This window comes from Lagopus muta, chromosome 5, assembly GCF_023343835.1.
Source record: "Lagopus muta isolate bLagMut1 chromosome 5, bLagMut1 primary, whole genome shotgun sequence".
NCBI classification, from domain to species: domain Eukaryota; kingdom Metazoa; phylum Chordata; class Aves; order Galliformes; family Phasianidae; genus Lagopus; species Lagopus muta.
Window position 1 is genome coordinate 54774526 of NC_064437.1, and position 23719 is coordinate 54798244.

The following is a 23719-nucleotide window of genomic DNA, read 5'->3' on the forward strand; positions in this document are numbered from 1 at the left end:
TAGTTTTCTCTTGTGTTTCTATCTTTGCTTATATTGTGTTTTGTTTTGTTTTTTAATTTTCTGATCTACTTTTATTTTGTTAAAAGGAGAACTCACTGGCTTTAATTGCAGAAATGATTTCTGAATTCCTCTAGGAAAATGAATGTTTTAGATCCCTGCATGTTTATCTGGACAGTATGGATTTGGGCTGGAAATAGGAATTCACAGTCATTGTATGGTAATACTCCTACTTCAAACTGCGCACAAAATCACAATGTAATGGAAATATGGATTTATACAACACTATCAGAAAATAAATTTCTTTCTTTCCTCCTTGAATCCACTCAATCCAATCCCTTTAGAAGTTGCAGGGTCTGCTTGAGAGAAAGAGTTTAATGGGAATAAGATTGCCTCCTTATCTTTGTATGCACGTAAGCAGTAGTGTGAATTGTGCTTTAGAAAGCGGAGGGAACACTTTCTCAGCTGAAGGAGAATTTTCTGGCAGAAGTAAATGCTACCTTGTCCCTTTCAGTGTCATCTTCCTCTGATAATGATTCCTTCCATTCATAACTTTGCCTTCAGGATCTCACTAACGATACTTGAGGAAGAGAACAGATCACCTAAGAATGCACTTTGTTATTCTGATGTAAAGATCTACAATACTATACTAGTCCTGCTGTGGTTGACAGAGCCTGGGACCTTGGATAGCTGTAGTTTACAGTATTGGTCATTTTGGAGTAATGCTTTTATAACATAATCATAATGGATTACAATTTATGCTCTGATATGAATAGCTTGGTGTTTTGCTTGAGAAGCAGATGGGAACAAAATGTCCAAATTCCTATCCTACTTGCTGATTGATTTGATTAGGAATGAACCGTTGTATTAAGTGAGTGAAATGCTTTGCTTGTCCACTACCTGCCTCTTGTCATTAGAATACGTTCTAGAAGTGATTCTGCGGTTCTTGCTACTCCCAAACAATCCCTTAGGAAAAATAGTTATTAAAAAAAAAAAAAAAAAAAAATTGCAATTCAATGCTGATTTTTTTTTTAAATATATATCCAGTATAAATTCTCTTACTTAGGAAGAACTGCTCAATCATATAAAGAAGCAATGAACTCGTCAGTCTCTTCATTGTTTGAGTGTTACATGGCGGCATAAATAACGCTGTTCAAGTTTCAAGTTATTAGAGGCTGTTATTTATACTTCAACTTAGTAAAGTAAAACTTTTCAAAAAGTACTTTTGTAAAGTAAAACAAATTTGCGGAAACATGTTGGTAAAGCTCGATAAAGGTGTTTGTGGATTGCTTAACACAGGAAGGTCCCCACCTTACTAATGATCTCCATGCTGGCAGGCGTTCAGTATGATACAAATATATTTTGCGTTCATCTCTGAGGTTTCTTCTGTTGTTAGGAGCTCATTTGTTTACAGCAGTTGATTAGGAAACCTAATATTGCAAAATTGCAAAATAATTGTGTTGTCTTAGTGTTCATCAACTAGAGAAGTAGGAATGTATTTGGGTATATATCTGGGCAATAGATTTAAAATCTATCAATCCTTAGTTAAGAGACTTATGGGCTATTTAGTAAAACCTGCTTTTAACGTGACGTGTGCAGGTAGATGAGCCTACTGGCGTATTACATCTACTTCCAATTAACTGAATTGTTTGTCTGGACCACCAAATAAGTGTGGAGTCCATGTTTGCCTTTTTTTTTTTTTTTTTTTTTTGTAAGACCTGTCAGACTGGTAATCAGTACTTTCTCACTACTGTTTGCAGTATCATGACTCAGGATCTTCCTTGACTATGTCAAACATCATGAAAGAAAATGTTGCTCACTCGTCAATCCATGCATATGTGGACAGTGCTGAAAGAGCTCTAAACTTGATATGGTTCTGTATTGAAACAGAATGTATTAGTGTGGAAAATGCTACTCTGTCTTCTCTGTGAGGTGTTAACGCCCAGCAGAGGTCTAACAGCTCATAAAGCTACTTCTGCTAGATTCAGAAGAGCATGTCTGTCTATGCATTGAACTTACTAGCTTTGACTTCGTCTCACAACATGTACCATCAGTGCAGTCAGTCAATGAAACAGTTCCCTAGTGTTGCGTGGGCAGGCACCCTTGTGTTGAGTGGTCAGGGTGGCCTCATCTCTGCAGTGCTAGCAGGCGTGTGTTTTGAATTTAAAATTTATGCCAAATATTTTCATATCAGGGAATTTTTCATCTCTGAGCACACTTTTTCTACTTGTGTTTGTGTAAACTAACAAAAAAGCAGAATGGAGATAAGTTATACTCACAGAGATGTTTTTATCTTGCTCATAGCTATATTCATTTTCTTAAAAAACTTGGTTCCAACTGTTTACAACATTATTGAAAAACACAGTGCTTAGAAGCATGGAAACAAATGGATTAGAATCAAAATCTTATTAATTTCAATTGACTGCTAGTTCTTATTTTCTGTCTAGAACTTCAAATGAGATGACTTATACTCATTATTAATGAGCATTGTTGTTATCCATGGAGACCTTTTTCCAGCAACATCATGCTAGCGTAAACTAAAAAACATCATTTAATGAAACTGTTTTGTGCTGTTGTATTAAAAAGTAATGTCTTGTTGTATGTACAACACATCTCTCAAGTACTGTAGTTTTGTTTTCCAGTATCAAAATGGCCTGAACTCCTTCACAAAAAACTTACCATTTTTTGGTTCTTTCTGTGATCACTTTCTGTCCTATTAGGATGAGATAACAGAAATGAAGAAGAGACTGAAAACTGTGACCCATCAGGGGGATCAACTGAAAGAGGAGATCACAAAGAAAGAAGAAGCTCTTGCGAAGGCACAGCTAGAACATCAGCAACTAGAGAGGGAAAAAGAATCATTGAAAGTAAGAGTCCTTACACAAACACACCTTATTACAAAGGGCAGCTCCCATGATTGTAGAGACTTCATTGTTTTCCTGGTCTGTGGGAGTTGTTTTGCTGTGTTTTATAAAAATTGAAGCCAGTTAAAGTGTTTATTAGATCTGTTGGTTATACAAGTCTTCCACATATCTGACAAATTTAATCTCTGTGGTTATAGTTGGAAAGGTCCTGGACTGCCTTGAAGCTTTAAATCTCTTAGTCACTCAGTGTTTTTAATACTAAGTTGCATAAGTGTGGATTTGGGTTAACCTGCTTGTTCTAAACTTTTATAATGGAGACCTTTTTAATTCAAGATTTCCTTTCTTTAAACTCTCTCTCTGTTGTTTTAAAGTGCAAACCCAATTAGGTTATTCTTCACAATCCTGATCTTGAAATCTGAGCTTAAAGTGCTGTTCCTCCTTCTCAGCCCTGACAGCATCCCTTTTTTTAGATATAATATTAAATTTGTGATGAAACCTCAATACAATTTCTTGCTCTCTCAAAAGATGGAAGGAGTTTGTGTTCAAAACAACTTATTTTTTTCTTTACTAGGCACTAGAAAAAAAACAAACAAAACCACATCAAACAAACAAGACCTGCAAAACCTCTACTATTTCCACAGTGTTTTCTTTTGATAGCTTATTGTTGTGCTGCAATGACTTCTTAGGTTTTCAGCCCCACTCAGCAACGCTGCAGTTGTGACAAGATGTCAATAAAGTTTCATAAAAAGGTGATGAATTGTTTTTTTTTTTTTTTTGTATCTGATCTGCCTCAGAGTTGCTCTATCAGTGATGGAGGAGTCAAGTACTGCCTCATTTTCCATGTGCAGCTTTCTGCCCTAACTAGTTGCCAATTCTGTCTCATCACCTCAGAATTGTCTGCCATTCGTTTGGCAAACATATGATTGCTACATGGTTTACCCCCTCAATTATTCACCAGCAAGTGTGTCCATGGACTGACATTACATCAGTGGATAGCTTTAGGGCTTTGTGGTCTACTACCTGAACATCTCTGCTGAATACTAAAGCAGAGGAGGATTCAAAGGGGAAGCTGACTGGCACAAAAAAAAAAACAATTATTTGTGTAGCAAGCCAACTTCAATTTGTCCTGCTTGCACTGATGTGAAGGAAGCAAGCTGTTCCCAGGAAATCAGTTTAAAGAATGTGCTAAAGCATGGAGGAGTGAGATTCATAGGAATGAAATTATAGAGACATTGGACTTATGCTTAGCTCTGCTGTCAGAAAGGTCTTAAAGATGTGTGATCATGGCAAATGAATCATGGGATGCCTGATCCAAGCTCCATTAAAACCAGTACAATGCCATCTTTTGGTTTTGGTTGACTGTTTGAAAATATGTATTTAAAAGCTATAAGAAGTATGGCTGTCCAGGTTTGAGATGCTGTCAAGATCTTCTGTCCTTTTTTTTTTTTTTTAGCATTTTCTAGAAATCTGAATGTGAAACTTTTTACTGTTAGTGTTATTTCAGCATTCTCTGTCCAGTCCATTTTGCATTTTCTATAAATCTGTATTTTTCTCCCATCTTTAAAGCAAATACAAAAAAACCCCATCACTTCCTGCAGTACTTCAGAACCTAAGCAGGAGTTTGGTTTGAGTTCAGTTTGAGAAATTGGCATATGAATGTCCCATATGAATTCTTCCTTTTTGCTGACTGTCCTTCAATTTTTTGTAGACTCTCTGAACCAACCTTAAATGAGAAATGCTCATTTAGAACAGTTTCAATCCTGACACTTTTTCTGTCATTTCTTTTTCTCTGTACATAGATCCTGATATTGTGATCTTCAAAATATTTAATCTCAGTGAAAGTCCCGTTACTTTGTGGGTCACGTGTGTGGCTTAAAGTATTTATGTTCTTCGCTGTATAAGGTTGTTGAGATCTACTTTAACTTTGTATGTTTCAGGGAGGTTTGTTTACATAATGTTTGCTGCCAACATCTGCTGCCACTCCTTATTTACAGTTCATAATTTTTGTGACATAAGGAGAACACAGAATTTTGATATGTTAAACAAATATTATCCAGCAATGTGTAATGCGTGTGTAGTTTGACATCTGTAGACAGCTTTTGCACATTCTTGATCACATTTCAATATGAAGTGTCTTGCGTTTTTCTTCAGCTGATGGATTCTAATAAACATCCAACACTGAGTAAGAGAGATATGAAAGTTGCATTTATAGGAATATGAAAATTTTATTAAAGTAAGAATTGAACATATTTTATTATGATGATGGAACTGTTTTTTTTCTGTCTTAAATCAATAGTTTTAGGTGCAGCCTTCATCACAGCCTCATTCTTTCAGCACTCAACAATGCTGTTTCTGAAAAGGCTTCGTGAACGTTATCCTTTATAAGGGTTGGAGTTGTGAAAGTGTCTTCTAGTCAAGGCTTGAAAGTTTTCACATCTGTGAAAACAAACTAGTCACCTAGTTTCACTTTGTCCATAGCTAATTGCCTACTGCTAAAAATGTCTAATAATCCAAGATGACTTCAGTGTTTTTTTTTTTCTACTTATGTCTTGAATTACATTCATCACAGCAGCATAGAATTACTGGGTAGTTTCCAAGATTTGTGTTAGTGGCACATGATCACTGTAACAATGCACTGCTTAAATGTTGCTCAAGGGCAGTCCTTCCTTTTCCAGTCTTCTACACTTCCACTAAAAATGCTCACACTCTTTAATTTTGCACTTTTGTGCCTAGTTGCCCTGCTCTCCATATATTCTTTTATTCCAGTCTGAAGCGTATCTTGACTAAATAATGATTTGTACAGTGTAGATCACTGTCCTTTCTAGCAAGATGAGTTATCTTTTCTCACAACCCACCCTTGCTTTGAACTTGTCTGCTAGATTTTTTCAACAAAGTAGCTACTCAATTGAAAAAACCCTCCAAATATCACCTTTAAAAAAAATACTAAATGAGACTCCTGAATTATGACTTGAACCATTATTATAGATAATTCTTCTAAATTTCTGTTGTGTGTAACATTATTAAAATACTGTTTGCAATATTTATTTATGGGTCTTCATCTTGTTTGTCTTAGAGATTTATTCTTAAAACTAACAAAATACGCCCTTGTTAGGAAATGAAATGAATGTATGAAATAGTATTCCTAATTTATAATCCCAGATATATAATGAGAAGTTGTTACTAAGCACGCATGACCTATATTATTTGACTCCACTAGGCTGAATTACTTAAGATGAAAAAACAAGCTCTGGAGACCAAGAACTTTATAGAAAATCAGGAGGCAGAAGAGAGAAAACTCCTGAAAATTATTGCTGATGCTGATGCTGAGAGGCTGAAGCAGAAGAAGGAATATGACCAGGTAGGAATCTCAGATTTGGCTTTTCCAACACACTGCATTCTGTTCCCTCAGTTCATTGCATTTTTAAGTTCAAGATCCTCAGCTACTGCAAAAATGGTTCTTCTAAAGCTTCGTAGTGCTATTGAAACAAACATTCTAAGGTACTGAAGTGAGTGGAATGATGTTACATATTATTCAGGAGACTGAACTCTAATAAGAGAAGCTGCTAAGCCATTGCTATTATTTTTTTCATTAATAACAGCAAAACTTAATGTATGTGATTTTCACTGATGGAAATGTAATAATGATGCTTTGAAGCTGTGCTGAGGAACTGTAGCTGAGATTATTGCTTTGACCTGCATCCTTAGGTTATTAATGAGAGAGATGTCCTTGGGTCCCAGCTTGTTCGGCGCAATGATGAGGTGGCTCTTCTCTACGAAAAGATCAAAATCCAGCAATCCATCTTAAACAAGGGTGAGACTCAGTACAGGCAGAGAATGGAAGACCTTCGGCTTCTCAAGCTGGAGATCAGAAAGCTTCGTCGTGAGAAGGGAATACTTGGTAAAACTGTGGCTAATGTAGAGGAACTCAGGTAGAAAATCTGATTAATACATTTTTGTAGCAACTGCATGCATGATTCTGTATTTGAGATAGAATTATTTTCATATGTGATAAAGATTTGTATCAACAAACATTATACCTTGGAGAAGAGGATTATTTGCTTTGACCTTACACACGCTGGATTAAGTTCACAAAGGAGCTAATCAGTGAAAATTAAAATATATAATGAATACAAGAGAGGAAAAAAACATCTTGTCCTAAGCTGAAGTAGTTTCCAAATTTCACCTTGTACTGTGAGTTACTGCCTGCAGAATAAACTTGATAGAGAGCAGCAAAGATGATGTTCGTAGTTCAGTGAGCTACTTAGTGGTACCTAGGGCCCAAATTAGTGGAACTGCTTTTTATTAGGCAATCTGCAGAGGATGGGGAGCAATTGGCATATTTATAACAAACTCCTACTCATTTTCAGAGCTTTTTATTTCCAGATTTATATGTAGACTTGCTCTGAGAGAAAGATTTAGTTAAATTTTCATTGAAGGTTGTGTTTCTTTAAAACGAAATTTTAATGGCCCTGGTCTGATTTATTTCCTCCTACTCTGGCTTAATACTTCCCTTCTTTTTTTTAACCCTCCCAAGCTCAAGGTATATTCTTTGCTGACATGAAGCTATTGTGATTTTTCTGTAGAATCAGACTTGGTTTGTAAGAAGCAGCAGGCATGTTGTCAGCAGAGAACCACTGTGCTGCTCTATATAGATATTACACTTTTGAGTGAGACATTTCGGTTAACTATATGAGTATAATTCCTTGGCCTTCACTGGAACAAATTTACTTTGGTCTGTGGTCAGTCCATTGACTCCCATGAAATTATGCTAGCTTGATTTGGTGTAAGATAAAAAAGAACTGGGCACAAAACGCTAGCAACTGCAGTTTTCATTGACTGACTGCAGACAGGAATAGGATTTGAATTCTTTGCCCAAATGCATTCAACTGAAAGCCTGTTACTGCATTGAAACTCAGTAAAGGCATTGAGGTATAGTGCTATACATGCCATGATGGGTGGACCAATTCTTGCTAACTACAGCAGCAATCGCATACTTTAATGAAGTCCAAAACTATCATGAAAGCTGTCTGTTGAAAGAGTCCATTTATCAGCTGTGCTGCTAATTAGCTTTCTTGATTTGCCAATTGGAGATGTTCTTTTTTTCCTTTTCCATTACCTTGTCCAACCTCGCAGTTGTTTTTTTTTTTTCTTTAAAAAAAAAAAAGGCACTTTTTTGTCTAGCGAGCTAAATTCAATGCTGAGGTTGGCAGGGAAAGGTTCAGTGGAGCAGGCATATGGTGATTCTCCACTTCCTTTCCTCTTCAAGTACTTACAGGATCTGCCCACCAAAACAATAAGGGTTGGATCCTTGCAGAATGTCCCTTTTTGTTTCCTGCTTCTTCACTCCTTGACCCCAGCATATGAATCTTAGTTGTCAAAGCATCTTTGGACCATTCAATTAATTTTAAATTCAGCAACAAATAGTGTCTGGAGTCCCTTGAGGAGAGGAGGTAAGAGTAAAAGAAATCAATGTTGGTTTCTCCACAGAACGGTGTTCTTCATAATTAGGTCCTGCAATGTGTTTTGTTTACAGGATTGTGTGAGCCATGTTGTTTTAAAACCTTCTTCCAAACACAAACCCTCAGATTCAATACAGAGGCAATTCCATAACTCTGATTTGTAGGTTACTGCAGGTGAATTAACTGGGCTTAATGTACACAGAAAAAATTGAGTTGTGAACAAGGTTTCCTGAGAACTGATGAAAAGTCCCATTTTTGAATCATTCTTATTGAAGTGAATGAAGAGGTCTACCTGTGTTATCCTATAGGAACTTCTATACAGTGTTCTTAGTCAACTATTAATTTCAAGAGTCACTTTGCAAGTGTTGTAATGTGTGGAAGAATGGTTTCTTCATGTTCATATTAATGCCTTGGATAGATTGGTTTGGTTTCATTGTGGAGTTTTTTGTTTCTTTTTTTTCTTTTTTGTTTTATTCTGGTCTTAAGACAGGAGGTTCATCACATGCGGAAGGAGCTATTAAGAGAACAGACTCGGTGCAAAGTTTTGGAAGAAGAACTGGAGAATCCCTTGAATGTTCACAGATGGAGAAAACTCGAGGTAGTGTCTCAGTATTGAGTTCCTAATTTCCAAATCAGTGACACAGCACAAAGCCTATTTACTTTACTGTTATGCAAATTACATGGAAGGGCAGTCAGACTGAAATTTCCATGGTACCAAAGGAATAGTTAACTGCTGAATGGCTTCCTTGCACAATGCAATCAGTGTTATTTTTGTGTCATTTTCTCAATGAAAAATTGCAGAGGGAATTGTAAAGAGCCAGTAGAATGCTAAAGTGAGTATGAATGCATAAGGTGAATTTAGAAGGAGGTGGTTCCCTCACATAGGTGAAGCGAAAAAGGTGATGGGGAAAGGTATAATCTTGCTCTTACCAATTAAATTTAAATGTGAAGAAAGAATTAGTAAGGCTAATGGGACCTGTGGACTGGGAAATAGTCAGACCTGAAGTCACGTGTCACATTTTTCACCAAATCTGTGAAAAAAGAGAAAGTACACATAAGCATTGGTGGGCTTCCAAAGGTAGTCATTCTGGGTAATGTGAGGTCAGCTGTTACGTACACAGCAAATCTAGCTTTTTGCACTACTTGAACCTACCAGATGAAGTGGAAAAATAATAAATCTGTCAAGCATAGACCAAATACATGAGCATCAGTTGGCATCACTGCATATTTTCAAAGTGAGAGCCAGCTGAGATTTTCTTGGTTGCGTGGATCTCCTATCTGATGCCAGCCTGAGTAGCTTAGCTGCTCTAGTAATGAGTGTTAACACGTTAGTCCTTCCAGAAGTAGAGTTGAATGTGTTTACTAAAGTAGTAGTTAATTTCTGTCCTTTTCATGCTGAGCTTAAAGTTTGAGTGCTGTGACTAGCCCTTCTCACAGAAGGGAGATAAAGCAAAGGATGCTGTCCTCAAGGACATTTAGGCACAGTCTCTAGTAATGCCTTATAACAAAGGCAAGTCAGGCTGATGGAAACATCCTGTGTTGAGAGAATGAATTTATGAAGAATGATAATGGGTAATGATTTCTTTCCATTCTAGGTCAGTGGTTTGTATTTGAAACACAGAAAAACTGCCAGATGGCTGAATTCATATGAAATAATCCTGATGGGGTTTTGGTTCAATTCCTAAAGAACAAACACCCTCACATCACTACTGTTGTCACAAATTGGCACCATGTTTGGGCAGTGCTATGGAACAATCACAGTCTGAGTAGTTCATGGGGCCTAAATTACTTTTTAGCCTGGTTTCTCAGTAAATGATGCATTGTGAGTACTGTATGTGTATCTGTGTTAGCGTGTCTCAGTTACACTTGAATTGATTAGTTGATTTAGGTAAAATCTGATAAAGGGTAAAGAGCCATGAGATATCAAGGTTCTCATAGATTCAAGCAAATAAGCAGAGAATAAGTCTTCACTGAGGTATTTGCTGTGTTCAGTCCTTATGATCCACCACAGAAACCACATGGGAGAGGAAAAACCAAGTGAGAAAGAAGTGCTGTGCATAACCAGGTTTCTTTTGTTCAAGCAAAAAAATTTCCCTCTCCTAAAATATCACTTGTCACTGTTTGAGGTTTTTAAAACAGTGGGAAGTGCATGCACTGCTCTCTATGTATTAGGAGACAATTTCAGTTTCTGCTAAAACGCTGACACTAACTGCCTTTTTCTTCTTTGTCACGTGGTTCTGCCAGTCTCTTGGTTTGGGGGTTCCATTCTGAAGGACTCCTACTTATAGTAGATGTTTTGATAGGTATTCAGATGTGTAGTAGTGCTAAACATGAGCATATTCTGACTGTTCTTCAAGAGGCAGAAATTTCTGACTCAGAACTGCTTAAATACTTGCACTGGGAAACAACTAATACAGTTTCTCCTTCTTCTCTGCATTTAACTTCATGTTTGTTACTTTTTGACACTTAGATTTTGTGTTTTTAATTTGCAAGCAAGAAACACAAGTTATAATAGAATTTTTGAGACTACTTTGTTTTTGTCTAGGCCAGTGACCCAAGTACCTATGAACTGATCCAGAAAATACAGAGGCTACAGAAGCAGCTTATCAGCAAGACAGGTGAAGTGATAGAAAAAGAACTGCTCCTACAGGTACTGCAGCATTGGTAGATTGCTGTATTTTGTTATTATATTTGACTTACTCTGCATTCTCTGTCTTCTCAGATGTGTTTCCAGAATGTTTCCTAGATGCATCTTTGAATTACTTTTTATGCTCCTTAGATAGCTTTAGATGGCAGCACTGACACACTAAAAGAGAACAAATAGCATCTGATCAGTTAATTTTTATGTTCTGGTTTCTGATACCTGGATAACTCTGGAACATAAAATTAAAGGTTTGCCTTAGTGTATTCATGTTTTAGATTAACCTTCAAGTCAGCATTGTATTTTTGGCATGGCATTTTTTCATTTCAACCACGTCTACTTCGACCAGGACATGAAGGAAAATCTGTTTGATTCCATTTGTGCTTGGGTTGGCTTTTGACAGAAAGAGTCCAGTGGAGTTTGTGTGAATTAGAATCATGAAATCACAGAATCAGAAAAGACTCTTTAGATCATCAAACCCATCCAACCCCCTACATTACTAAATGTACCATGTTCTCAAGAGCCACATCCAGATGTCCTTTAACTCCAGTAAGATTTATGTTGTCAAAGCAAGTCTAAATTCCCATAGTGCAAACATTACTATGAAATGTGTTGTTTTCTTTTTTTTTTTTTTTTTTTTTTTTAAAAAAAAAAAAGGGAATGTTTTGTGCTTCAACCATAGATGTCAAACTGAGAAAAGATTCTCCCTCCCTCAGGTGTAGATAGCTGTAGATGTGGTTTGAACATCTTGGTCTTAAATACCCTAACAGTATTAATGCCTACATGGTATATCACACACTAGATAGTGGAATATTATTGGAAACTCCTGTCTTGAGAAGAAGCTCAAGGGTTTGCCACTTTTTTTTTTTTTTTGGTAGGAAAAATAGATCTGCAATTTTGTGTTAAGGTAACGAATGGTGTATTGTTATGCCTTTGCCTGAAAAATATGATCTTTATTACATAGTACTGAAGTGCTGTCTGTAAAACAGTTTGTTAGCATAAGCAAATGAAGCAAATACAGCTTCAAACTTGCTGAGCTGTATCCATACACAAACCCAATTCTACCTGTGTGATTTTTATACAGACTGTTGCTTATCTTGCCTTATCCTTAGTGTGCTTCCATTTAACTATAATCTATAATCCTTAGTTAAAAGTGAAGAGCTGAGGTATAGAAATACTGAGTTATCTGACCAAGAAAATCTTTGAAATAGGTATTTGAGCCTAAGTTACTATAGTAGCCATTGGCACAATCTTTTTCTATAGCAGTCCCTTCTGCAACAGTTTGTTATTATTTTCCTAGATTTAAGTCAGAGTTGGAATTAAATACTTAATAACACTTCCAGATATGATACTTGAGATCCCTTGGGTCTTAATTCATGCGTCGTTTTCCTGTGCAAGAATGCTGAAATGAATGTCTCCTTTACTGAGAATGATGGCAAAGAAAAGGCCAAAAATACAATGCTTAGCATATGATTAGGGCTTTACCATCAACGTTTTTGTGTATTTTTTCTAGTTTGCCACAGAGTTTTTTAGTCAAACACTAAGACTGAAACAGAGTTATTTCATAGCAGGGTGTGGGTGAGGAGAGGTAATGAGAGATGGAGGACATTGTGACATTGCTTGGAGGGCAGCTGATTTCCTGTAAGGACAGTGTGTCCAACTGGATAGGTCACTGGTGGTATAGGGCTCTTAAATTGAGTGTACTATTTGAACAACTTCTGCTAAGTGGCTGGATAACATTGGACAAGTCATTTTATTGTTCTTTGAACTACTTAACTTGTATACAGATAACCTTGTCTAACAGCCACAGACAACCCTTTGCACTGGAGCTGTAATGGTTGTTGGCCAAATTTGTGCTTCGAAGTGAAGTAGATTTTCTTTCCAGTTAGACAGCATGGTTCAGTCTCTGCCCACATTCAGGGGTGAGGGAACTACTGAAGACCTGTGCTCTTCCTAGTTAGCCCATTCACAGCTGTATTCAGTCAGAGACTGTAGGAGCTTAGAGAAACAAACTTATGAGGTTGCCTTTGCTTGCATAAATCATACTTCCTCTCTCAAAGTTGTCCTTATCCACATTTTGTCCTGTACAAGGGCATAGCCATTACATGTATCTGCTTTAAAATATTCTCAATCTCTTGCTATATGTAATAGTTTTTAGGTATGTGGCAAATAGGATATTTTTTTTTTTGGGTAAAACTTCTGAGCATCTCCGTCTTTGATTTCTGTGTGTGCATATGACATAGCTTACATTCAATTACATCAAAGTGTAGTAATAAAATGGTGTGGAAAAAGCTATGTGGATTGGATATTGAATGTTAAAAACACCTTTGGAATCTAGAAATAACATAGGTCTGAGAATGATTGAGTTCAGTGTCAGCAACCTGCAGTTTGATTTGTAGGCTATTCACCTTGCTGCATCCTCATGCAGAGCCATAATGCTAGTATAGGAAAAAATAATTCCATTTGTGTTGTATGCAATATACTTCTGTCTTATGATTGTTCCTTTGTAAATAAAAGCAGGCTTATGTAGGGAACATGGACATAAGAATGGAAATTTTGCTAAGGAAGAATCACATTATATGGAATCATATAGAAAAGCGTCTGCTTACCTAACCTTTCCTGCTGTGTATTTGATCGTGTCCTTTTTAGTTAGCTTTTTCAATCTTTCTCACCTGCTACATCTTTAAAAACAATGCAGCTCTAAAGTAAGGCCTTACTATCCGTGCTATGTGATTAAAAGAATGATTTACTACATTTCAGTCAGAAAATTTGAGTAGCTGACAGTTCTCTTGTCCAGGTAGAATGCAGCTTGACTTGAAAATCTCATTAAAAATATCTTTCATAACCTATCATCAGACTTTTCCTGAGAAATATTGAATATGCAACATGATGAATGGTTTTGTACAATGACTTGTTAGAGTTGAATACTCTAATAATGAGATAGAAATTTAGAATTTTAAGAATATTTCTAAATTAATTAGTTTATAACCTATTTACTATCAGCAAATAGAAGTGGGTATCTTGAGACTTTGAAAAGTAGATGCAAAGCAGTCAGTGGCCATACTTTCTTTTTTCATCTCAGGGTATTATCACACCTGTGAGCTGCTATGCTGATGAAAAATGCCGTCTTAAAAATCACATTCAAAACCAAGGTCTTAAATACTTACGATCAATAAAAATCCAATGACTTTCTTTCCAAACATAGGAAATGTTACTTCAGGGTTAGCTGGCTTCTTTTTTTGAGTCATTACCTTCCACCTGAATTTTACAGTTAAAAGATACAGCTTTTGTTTTATTATTATTCCTTTCTAAACTTTTGAAAAATACCGCAGTGCTTTGTGGAGAAATGTGGGTTAAACGTGGAATTCCAGCAATGGTTGAAGGTCTTTGTGAACACGTGGTATGAAGAAAATGCATTGTATAGCCTTAAGGTGTAATTATTATTAAACAGAAGGGCTCTGTTGACAATGTCTGAATGGGGAAAAAAATACAAACTTGCCCACTTTCCAGGTGGGGTTGTTCCCAGATCCCCCATGTGACTGAAGTACTACTGCATAATGAACAGTGATGTGTGGTAAGCACACAATATATCCGTGTTACCTGGTTATGATTAGGATTAACTTGGTTATAGGAACTTATCCCGCTGCAAGTAAATTATGCACTGTTTTCTTTGTTTCAAATTTAGTTCTTTCTATTGAGTGAGCTATTCTAATTTGATTTCATGTCTGACTGAGTGGAATTTTATTCAGCTGCATGTCTCAGAATGGGTAACAGTGGAAAGATTCACAGTATATGTCAGCTACCTCGGTTGTCAATCACCTCAGAAGATTGGTCATAAATGTAAAAGAGAAATGGGCAACCAATATTATTTGTGGAGGGAGGAGGCAAGGGGGGAAGCACATATACAGCTATATATATATAGCTGTACATCTTATAGTGACAAATATAACATCTTACTACCTAAGCCTGTAGTACTGAGAGTATTGTTGTTCTATATGTGTGCATTGTTCTCCTAGATGTGTGTGCATGCATTATATAATCAATATTATTTTAAATTCCTAACTTCTGAATATCTTTATTTTTCAACAATCAAGGACTGAATAGGTAGGATGTGATGCTTCCAGGCCATTAGCATCTTGAGATCATAGTCTCAAAGAGCATAAGGGCAAAAGGCGTGATTAGCTCATATATCTGACTCATATTAGAGTTAGAAAACACCCACATGCCCTTGTACTGAGCCAAGATTTTAGCCAAACCCTCCAAAGAACTGATGGTACCACTGACAGAGAGTAGGAGGTGCAGAGGGGGCATTGCTGTCTTAGGTATAAATTAGCAGTTTCATTTCAGGTATTGAAAGATCCAGGGAAGGGAGAGCAAAGGAGATTTTCTCTGTGACCTTGGGCAGGTTACTGAGCTTTTGCACACCTCACCTCAACTAAAAATGGAATAAAATCATTTCTATGCTAATAGTGGTGTGTGAATGAATATATTAGAGGCATGACTCAATTCAGTAGTAACAGTAGCTAGCTAAACACTCAAAATAGGTAGATATATTATTTCTTCTGTGCTAACTTGATAGTAGACCTGTTGTATCCAATTTGAGGTGCTTGTTGCTATACTGTCTGAACAGATACATAACCATCTTTTCTCAGAGCTGCGACTGTAGTCTCATAAAGCTGCCGAGGGTTTATGCAGGCTGGCACCTGCTGAAGTCAGAGTTTTATTCCAGCTAAAGGAGGAGCTCTAGGATCTGCTTTCTTATCTTCATTATACAAAACTTCTGCCCATTTATTATATAAAATATTGTTTTTGCAATCTTGTGTCATTTCTTTTCAGCCTACTTCACAAAAGCCCCATTCTCTTGAAAACCATTTCTTTCCTTAGGCTGGCAGTTTCATGAAGCAAGCTTGGTCCTTTGCTGATCTCCTGGTTTTTCATATAGCTCCCATTATACAGCGTGTCATGCAAAAAAAGTGTGCTCAAATGTTGAGTAAGAGATTTTCTCCTTGGAGAGTCTGCTTGAGAAAGTGGGAATCGCCCCCATTTTCCCTGCCGTTATTTTGGTATTCTGAATGCTCAGTTGAGTTTTATTTTAGATATTATCTGTGCATCTTCAAAATGGTTGAGATATACTTCACCCCCTCAAAACTGGCATTTATATATTTTCAGTTGCTGAGTAGAGATTCTACTGAGGTTTAGAGTGTAGCCTACTTGTATGTTACATCTGGTGTTTGAGTATTTTTTGGCAGAATTGTCTATTTTCTTAAAAATAACTGTAGTCCCCTTCAGAAAACTAATGACTGTAGAATGCCAAAGTCTCTTTTGACCTACTCATTATTATTGTTTCTTTGTCATCTTACCTTTAGAGAGATTTTAGTGAAGGTAGTTTGAGAGAGTGCTTTGTATGCACTGAAACTTACAGGTGAACTGCAAAATCCACTAGCAAAATACAATCCTTTTTTTACTTCTCTTTTATCATTTTATATATAAAGTCAGTTTTTTGAAGGGATTTTTCCATCCGAAAATGAAAAGGAAAAAAAATTTTTGACTTTTTGTACTTCACTGGGACTTGGCTCTTTTCTCTCTCTCTCTTTTCTGGGGGATTTGAATTTGTCTGGAAGCACTGGATTAATGCCCTGTCTTAAGGCTGAAGCTAGCAGTTCCCTCATCCCTCAATTAAAGCAGTGAGTATATTGAATTTTAGAGCCTTTCTTTGCTTCAAGTTACCATTCCCATTGGCAGAAAAAAAAAAAGAAGATATTTTTTCTTATTCAGCTTTCTTATTCAGCTTATACCGACTCTCGAATGGCAGAAGATTGTCTTGCCAGTGTAATTGCATCTAATTGCTTAGCCACACAGTGGCTGTGGCCACATCAGCACAAAGAAATCATGCTGCTAACTGAGAAAGCTAAGCTGGCAAAACGTTTAGCAATTGGTCAGATAGTTCCTGACATTAAAAAAAAATGTCCTTTCCTTATGGAAGGGTTGTTATGTATCTTGAGGAGAATGAGTATAGTAGTACCCCCGTTGAGTGTAGCTTTTGAGTTTGACTCCAGTTTCAGTTAGTGGCTGAAATTTCCAGGGATTTATAGTGATATGTAGAAATGAGAAACAGTGCATGGACTCTGGCCTGAGCTATACTCTTGAGTTTTCAGATGAGTATGAATTGAAGAAAAAATTATTTCCACAGTGTTGTGTACTGACAAGTTGGAATTAGTCACTGCTGCATCAAAGGGCTTTGTTTGGAAACTGGACTCTGAAGAGAATCTTCTTTTTTTTTTTTTTTAATTAAAAAAAATGTTTTCCCATGAACTCTGGCTGTAGCCTAGTTCTAACTAGTAAGAATTACATATATCTAATTATTAGTGCAGTATTTTGGTGCACAGCAGTCTGCTGAGTTAGTGCCGTCAAATTAATTTCATCCCAGTGCCTTGAATTTGCTTTGAACTGGAGTCTCAAAGGCAGTATGAGACACATGAAGGTACTTCATATGCTGTCATTCTTCAGGACTAATTTTTAAGTTATTTCCTCCTTTTGCCATCCTTTCATTTTCCTTTTGTTGAGCTTGAAACGATCATTGTTCAAGTAGGTGTTTGATTGTGGATTTTTACTCTGCCTGTAAGGGCAAATGTTGATGTTAACTAGAACAATTAGGCTATCTTTCAATGATTCTGTGCCTCCATACAATTAGAATTTCTCTGGTGCCTTTTACTTTGCCACTGATATTCTTTTTCTACTTAATAATTAATTTTTTTATTAACATTCTTATTTGCCATAGATGCTGGCTGTGTATCCAGCAGGGTTCTGTGAGCAGTATGGAACCATTCACACTGAGCAAATTGTAGGACCATTGTGTTATTTCTCTGTGCAGTGTACTTGAGTTCAGATGCAATTCTATAATGATGTAGTAAGTAATGGCATTTCATAAATGAGACAGTTAACAGGCTCACTTGTGTGAAGATATATTGAGGGTCTGAATGTCTTGAAAACTTTGAGCTTTAAGAATTAAGTAGGTATTCAGCTCTTATACTAGCTCTCCTCAGAAGGGAGTCCATTTCTATTTCTACATATTTTGAATATAGTCCTTGGTAAATTAGGGTTTATTTTAGTCCTTCTAATCTCAGTCCATCCAGAATTAGAAGGTGTTCTACGCTATAGAAACTTACAGCATGATAAACTGCTCTAAAAACATACTGACATTTATATTCTTTTCCTCCTCCCACATACATTCCAGTTCAAATGGGAAAGAATAAAGTCCTCCCATTAAAATAGCCTGTTTTATTTAGGGTCTGTTGTTTAAAGAGGACTTTCAAACATGGCAGAAAAGGTGATAATCGGTTTAATGGCATCAGGTAAAGATCATCAGCTGTTCTTTACAATAAGAATACTGTTTTCCAATGAAAAGAATAGGGCATATATATCTGGCATTGGCAAATGGGAAGCAAAGCAGATTATTTAGTACCCCCCCCCCCCCCCCCCAAAAAACAAAACAAAACAAAACAAAAAAAAAAAAAAACAGTTTTGGTGAAGAATTATCTTAGTGGAAGGGTTTAATTCATTCTCAATCTTTGTGGAGCTTCATTGCTCTCATAAATGAAACAGATTTCGCACAATATAAGGTTTTGGACAAAAATTAGTTGCAAATTTAATTAAGAAATAAGAAGGAAACAGGTCAAAATACTAAATTCTGGGAATCTGTGCCATTTTTAGCTGCTCTACTGGTGTTTTACCCAGAAATATTTCAGATTCTATTCACAAACATGAGTACGCTACAGGTGAAGTAAAGGTCTTGGAATTTATGGGTGGAGTATGTACATGAACATGTAATGTTTCTAAAGGTTTTTAGGAAAAATACTGCATTTCCTTGTTTGAACTTGGATGAGAACTGTAGTGGGTCACAAAATGCCATCCCTCCACACCATGCAAGATTGATTTAATTACAGAAATACCATCCTTGATAGATGAATGTCAAGTATAGACTTGTTTCCTGCATTTTAATATTTGTACATTTAGTCCTTGAATTTTAGCATGAATGGGAGAAATTAGTGTTTTGAAGTGTACTGTGGTTTATGGTTGTGCTTTTCCTCTGTCTTTTAACCTGTTTCTCTAGTCCAGATTTGATGTTTCCAACAAGCAAGGAGCAGATGAATTGGCTTACCTGGCATGACGCTCCTGGGAATCTGGATTCATTTCTGTGTGTCTTCCAGGAATTTTAGTAAATTTTGGCAATTTGTGTCAGCGCTGTGTCCAGGCCCTTTTGTAGGATAAGAGGATTGCTGCCTATCTGGAAGTAGTACTGCAGCTTAAGTGCATTAAAGATTGACCAGCATTCAGAGACTAAAAAGAGAAGGTTATGTAAACACTCCAAGTGAAAAACAAACAAACAAACATCTCTTACCTGTAATCTGCATCAGGAAAGTGAAAACAGTAATCACCAAAGTGTTTTCTTCAAGTGCTTTTTATTTAGTCTGGACCTAGAAATCCTGACCATGGCCATGCTGTGCCATTAAACTAAAAATATTTTGTAAAATGACGAATTCCTAAAGTTCTGACTCAGACGAAATTACCATTGGCTTCAGTAATAGTTCTCCAAAATAACTCTTGAATAAAAAGCTCAGGAATTGTTCCAGCAAATGACAAACAACTGAAACTGAACTTGTTTACTCCTCATTCCTGTATTCAGCATGTATCTGGAAGGAAATAAATCTGCTGTGCACCTCAGGGTAAAGTGTATTAATCAACTAGTTATCTTGTTAAGGGAAAGCAAATGACTTGCTGTGCTGACTGAATACACTGCTATGCACGAAGCTAGCAGTGCTGTTAGCAATCCAGTACTGAATGTTAGCCATCCAGAAGCTGCCAACGAAGTTAAAATAGTGGAGAAGTTCAACAGCAGTGCAGCAATACATCCACAAGCTCAAATTATAAATTGTGACCTAGAGCCAGTTGTGAATCTTTATTTTTCAGAAGTACAGTTTGTGGACATTATTCCATTAAAGCAAGTGTATCCTGCTTCTGCCTAAGCAGCGGGATATGGGTGTCCTGTTCCATTAAGGATTACTATTTTATATGACATTAAAAAAAGGAAGACATTCCACTAGGACAGACTGTTATTAATTTATTTCAGTTCACTTATTTTCATTCATATGGGAGTGTAAATGTTGATTGGAAAATGTGCAGAAAGGTGCAGCAGCACTAAGGCTGTTTTGGAACAGTTAAGGGACAGGCAGTTAGAGTCACAGAATCATAGAATGGCCTGGGTTGAAAAGGACCACAGCGATCATCTAGCTTCAACCACCTGCTATATGTGCAGGGTTGCCTGGAGCCACATCCAGCCTGGTCTTGAATGCCTCCACGGATGGGGCATCCACAACCTCCCTGGGCAACCTGTTCCAGTGTGTCCCCACCCTCTGAGTGGAAAAACTTCCTAATATCTAACCTAAACCTCCCCTTAGTTTAAAGCCATTCCCCGTTGTCTTATCACTATCCACCCTTGTAAACAGCCATTCCCCCCCCGTTTGTTTATATGCTCCCTTCAAGTATGCCACTGTGAGGTCTCCTTGGAGCCTTCTCCAAGCTAAACAAGCCTGGTCTCTCAACCTTTTTTTGTAGGAGAGGTGCTCCAGCCCTCCGATCATCTTAGTGGTCCTTCTCTGAACTTGTTCCAAGTCTTTCTGGTACTGGGGGCTCCAGGCCTGGATGCAATACTCCAGATGGGGCCTCACAAGAACTGAGTAGAGGGGGACAAGAGACATGTTTTTAAGAAGCTAGCTTAACATTAGAGAGATGAGGACATGGGTATAGAAAAAACTCTTCTCTCCCCATCCTTCAGATGAGACAGCCAGACATGACCTGCCAAGTGTTTTGAAGGTGTGAACCTTGCACAGGGAGAGTCTGTCAGGTAGGGTGCTTTGCTCAGCCAACTACTCCACTTCCTTTGGTCTCTGAGCCTTCCTGTGTCTGTGTTAGTATGAATAGTTGTGATCCTTAACAGAGGATGGCATACTTGGGCACAGCATGCACACTCTTTTTCCTTTAGTCCTGTTTTTCTGAATTTTATGAAGATGATCAGGAGGAGCTGGAAAAAACTTCTTCAGAGTATTCCAGCGGTCAGCTCTAATTACAGTGAGACTGAAAGGAACTGTATATTAAAGCATTCATATTTCAGAATTGCCATGTCCATTTCTTAGATGCACTGTTATCTCTTAATAGATTCCAAAGTGTAACAGGAGACCAATTTTTCTTCCCTGAGGTGCTTGGCATATGCAGGAAAGCGCTGCTGTACTGTCAGAAAGATGTATGCAGGCTTTGCTGCCTTGTTAGACAGGTATTTGTAGGTTTAAGTGGTGGCTTGTCTTTGAGACAGCTGTTTGGAGGCAATGATTCTAGAACACCAAAGGACTCGAAGCTAAGTGCTCTCATCTTTCAGAGAAGTATAAGGATCTAAGTCAAGCAGGTGATTAACGGCATGTAGGTGCCTAAATTACAGAGAGGTATTTGTAGAAGCAGTTCAGTAGTTTCCTTGATCACCACTTAGGGTCAATTTTTAAGATCAGTCAGAAGTGTGAGCAGAAGCTGGATCTGCTGGGAATCCCCATCCCAAGTCTCCACCTGTAGGAACAACAGATCATTAGCAGCATGGCCTTTGTCAAGGCTATTTGAGAAGTCATTTGAGACGTGTTATTTTTAAAATCAAAATGGCTATTGAGTTGTTAAAACACATGTTGTCACAGTGATGTGAAAATACAGAAGTTATAAATTAGATGGCTATATTTGAAGAACATATTTTGACTCTGTATATAATAATTATTAGCCAGCACAATATTTCCTACTGTTTGCCTTTAGTCATGTTCACTTACATTACTTAGGTTACTTTTTAATAGGATCTATATCAACCTTTGAATCTCCCCCAGGACGCTTTAAGACAAGCCACTGCTAGACTGTGGAACAAAGGTTTGTTTAAAGCTCTCTTCTGCCTAACTCACAGGCTGCAGGCACTGTGGAAGTAGCTGGAAAATTAGCATCAATCCATGCAGTGTCATCAGTAATCCTCAGCTTCAAGGAAATCTCACCACATCACTCTCCTTTTATGCGTATATACGTGTATGTTTGATACTGTGCACGCATACAGAAGAAGAGCAGATAATTATTTGATCATCTTCTGCAGTGTTAAGGATAGACACTGAGTTTAAACACTGAGTTTAAATGAGCTACTCTGATTAATGATTTTATAAACTCTAGTGTAGGGTCAATAGAAGAAAGAGAATTGCTGCTATTATTTCTGCAAGAGGCATCCATGCCATTTTCTCCTTCTTGTAGCTTATTATTCTTGTGTGTCTGAGTTCAGAAGTCTTGAAAGGAGAGGAGTATATATAACATATTTGTTTGTCCTTTGGAAAAAAAATAAATCTGTTTCCCACACGCTTCCTAAGAGGGATGCGATAGTAGCACTACAATAAAAATAATAATAAGTTGCAATTGCGCTTTAGCTGGAAATGTTTGTACTGTGTTGTTCCTGGAAGATGGTAATAATGTAGCATCCAGCTTTTATTGTTACAAAAAAAAAAAAAGTCAAGGGTGAAGACCTTAGAAGATGCTCCAAGGTATTTTTTTCTCTCTCATTAAATTGTTTTGAAAATGCCAGTCACTTTGGTGCAGTCTGTGCCAAAGGAAACAGATTTGCTCTGGAGAAGCATCATTATCAACAGGAGGGCTAAGTCATCTCAGACAGGTTTAATTTAACTCCATCTAGAGTGGTGCAGATTTCACCAGAGACAAGGAAATGATCTTGGCCTTTCCTTCAAGTTGGTGGCAGCATTTTAATGAGAGCCCCCTAAGCACCTCATACAGTATTAGCATTGCCACATTGTGAAAGGACTTCAGCGTCCTGTTCCAAACCTGAATTAATTTACTCAATAAAACCTCATGTTGGACAGTTTTAAAGGACAGCCTAGATGGTGAAAATACAAGCTGTTCTACAGAACTGCGCACTTGCAAAGGTGTTTGCTGATGGATGTGGGACAGACAAGAAAGAAAAGGAGCTTTTGAAAAGTCTTTATTGAGAAAGTTTATACTGCGCATTTCTCACATTGCTGCAGGCAACTTTCTTCTGTTGTTACAAAATTTGTGAAGGTTACTATATGCTAATTTTTCTATGCCTCATAAAACTCTTAATTGTAGATGTCCTGAGCCAATAGCTACTTTAGTAGCTAAATCCGTATACACAAATAAGCCCGCAGCTTATAAAGATAACTATAACCAGGTGTGTGTACTTGTGTGTATTTAATCCAGATTCTGGTGTTCTGTTTAACACTTATGAATAGGGATCACAACCCCTTAAGGGCCCTCTTCTGCTTCATGGCATCATAAACAAAATGGCTCCGGAGCTCAACATAGATAGCTCTGGTATTTTGGATATAATGCCAGTAAACAAGAAACCCCCCATGGCATGCTGACTGACTTGTTTTCCTCAGCAAAGTAGTGAAGAACTGCAGTGTGCTTGCGGAGTTACTGTGTTGCTTTTTCCACCTTATTAATAACGATAAGGATTTTTGGGGAGATAAATATTTGAGGGTTTGCCACCATACACAACATTGCATATTTTTGTTCTGTATCTTGATCTTTATCTTGCTTCTTTTTTTTTTCCTTTGGCTGAAGATTGCTGAGCATCAGTTAATTAAGATGGGAGCTAACACAAATGAGGCTCACTGTGACACAAAGGGTTTGAGACTTTGAGTTTGTGTGCGATAGAAAGCTCT

General features: G+C 37.2%; 1 protein-coding gene across 3 annotated transcripts in view; it reads left to right on the forward strand.

Moving 5' to 3' along the window:
• The window catches only part of CFAP58 (cilia and flagella associated protein 58), a 61728-nt gene that overhangs the window by 26866 nt on the left and 11143 nt on the right, over positions 1–23719 (forward strand). For all 3 annotated transcript variants that reach the window (XM_048945517.1, XM_048945516.1, XM_048945519.1), the window contains 5 exons: positions 2718–2864; positions 6079–6219; positions 6567–6790; positions 8807–8918; positions 10866–10970. In XM_048945517.1, coding sequence (XP_048801474.1) covers positions 2718–2864; positions 6079–6219; positions 6567–6790; positions 8807–8918; positions 10866–10970 — 729 coding nt within the window. The remainder of the gene's footprint in view (positions 1–2717; positions 2865–6078; positions 6220–6566; positions 6791–8806; positions 8919–10865; positions 10971–23719) is intronic.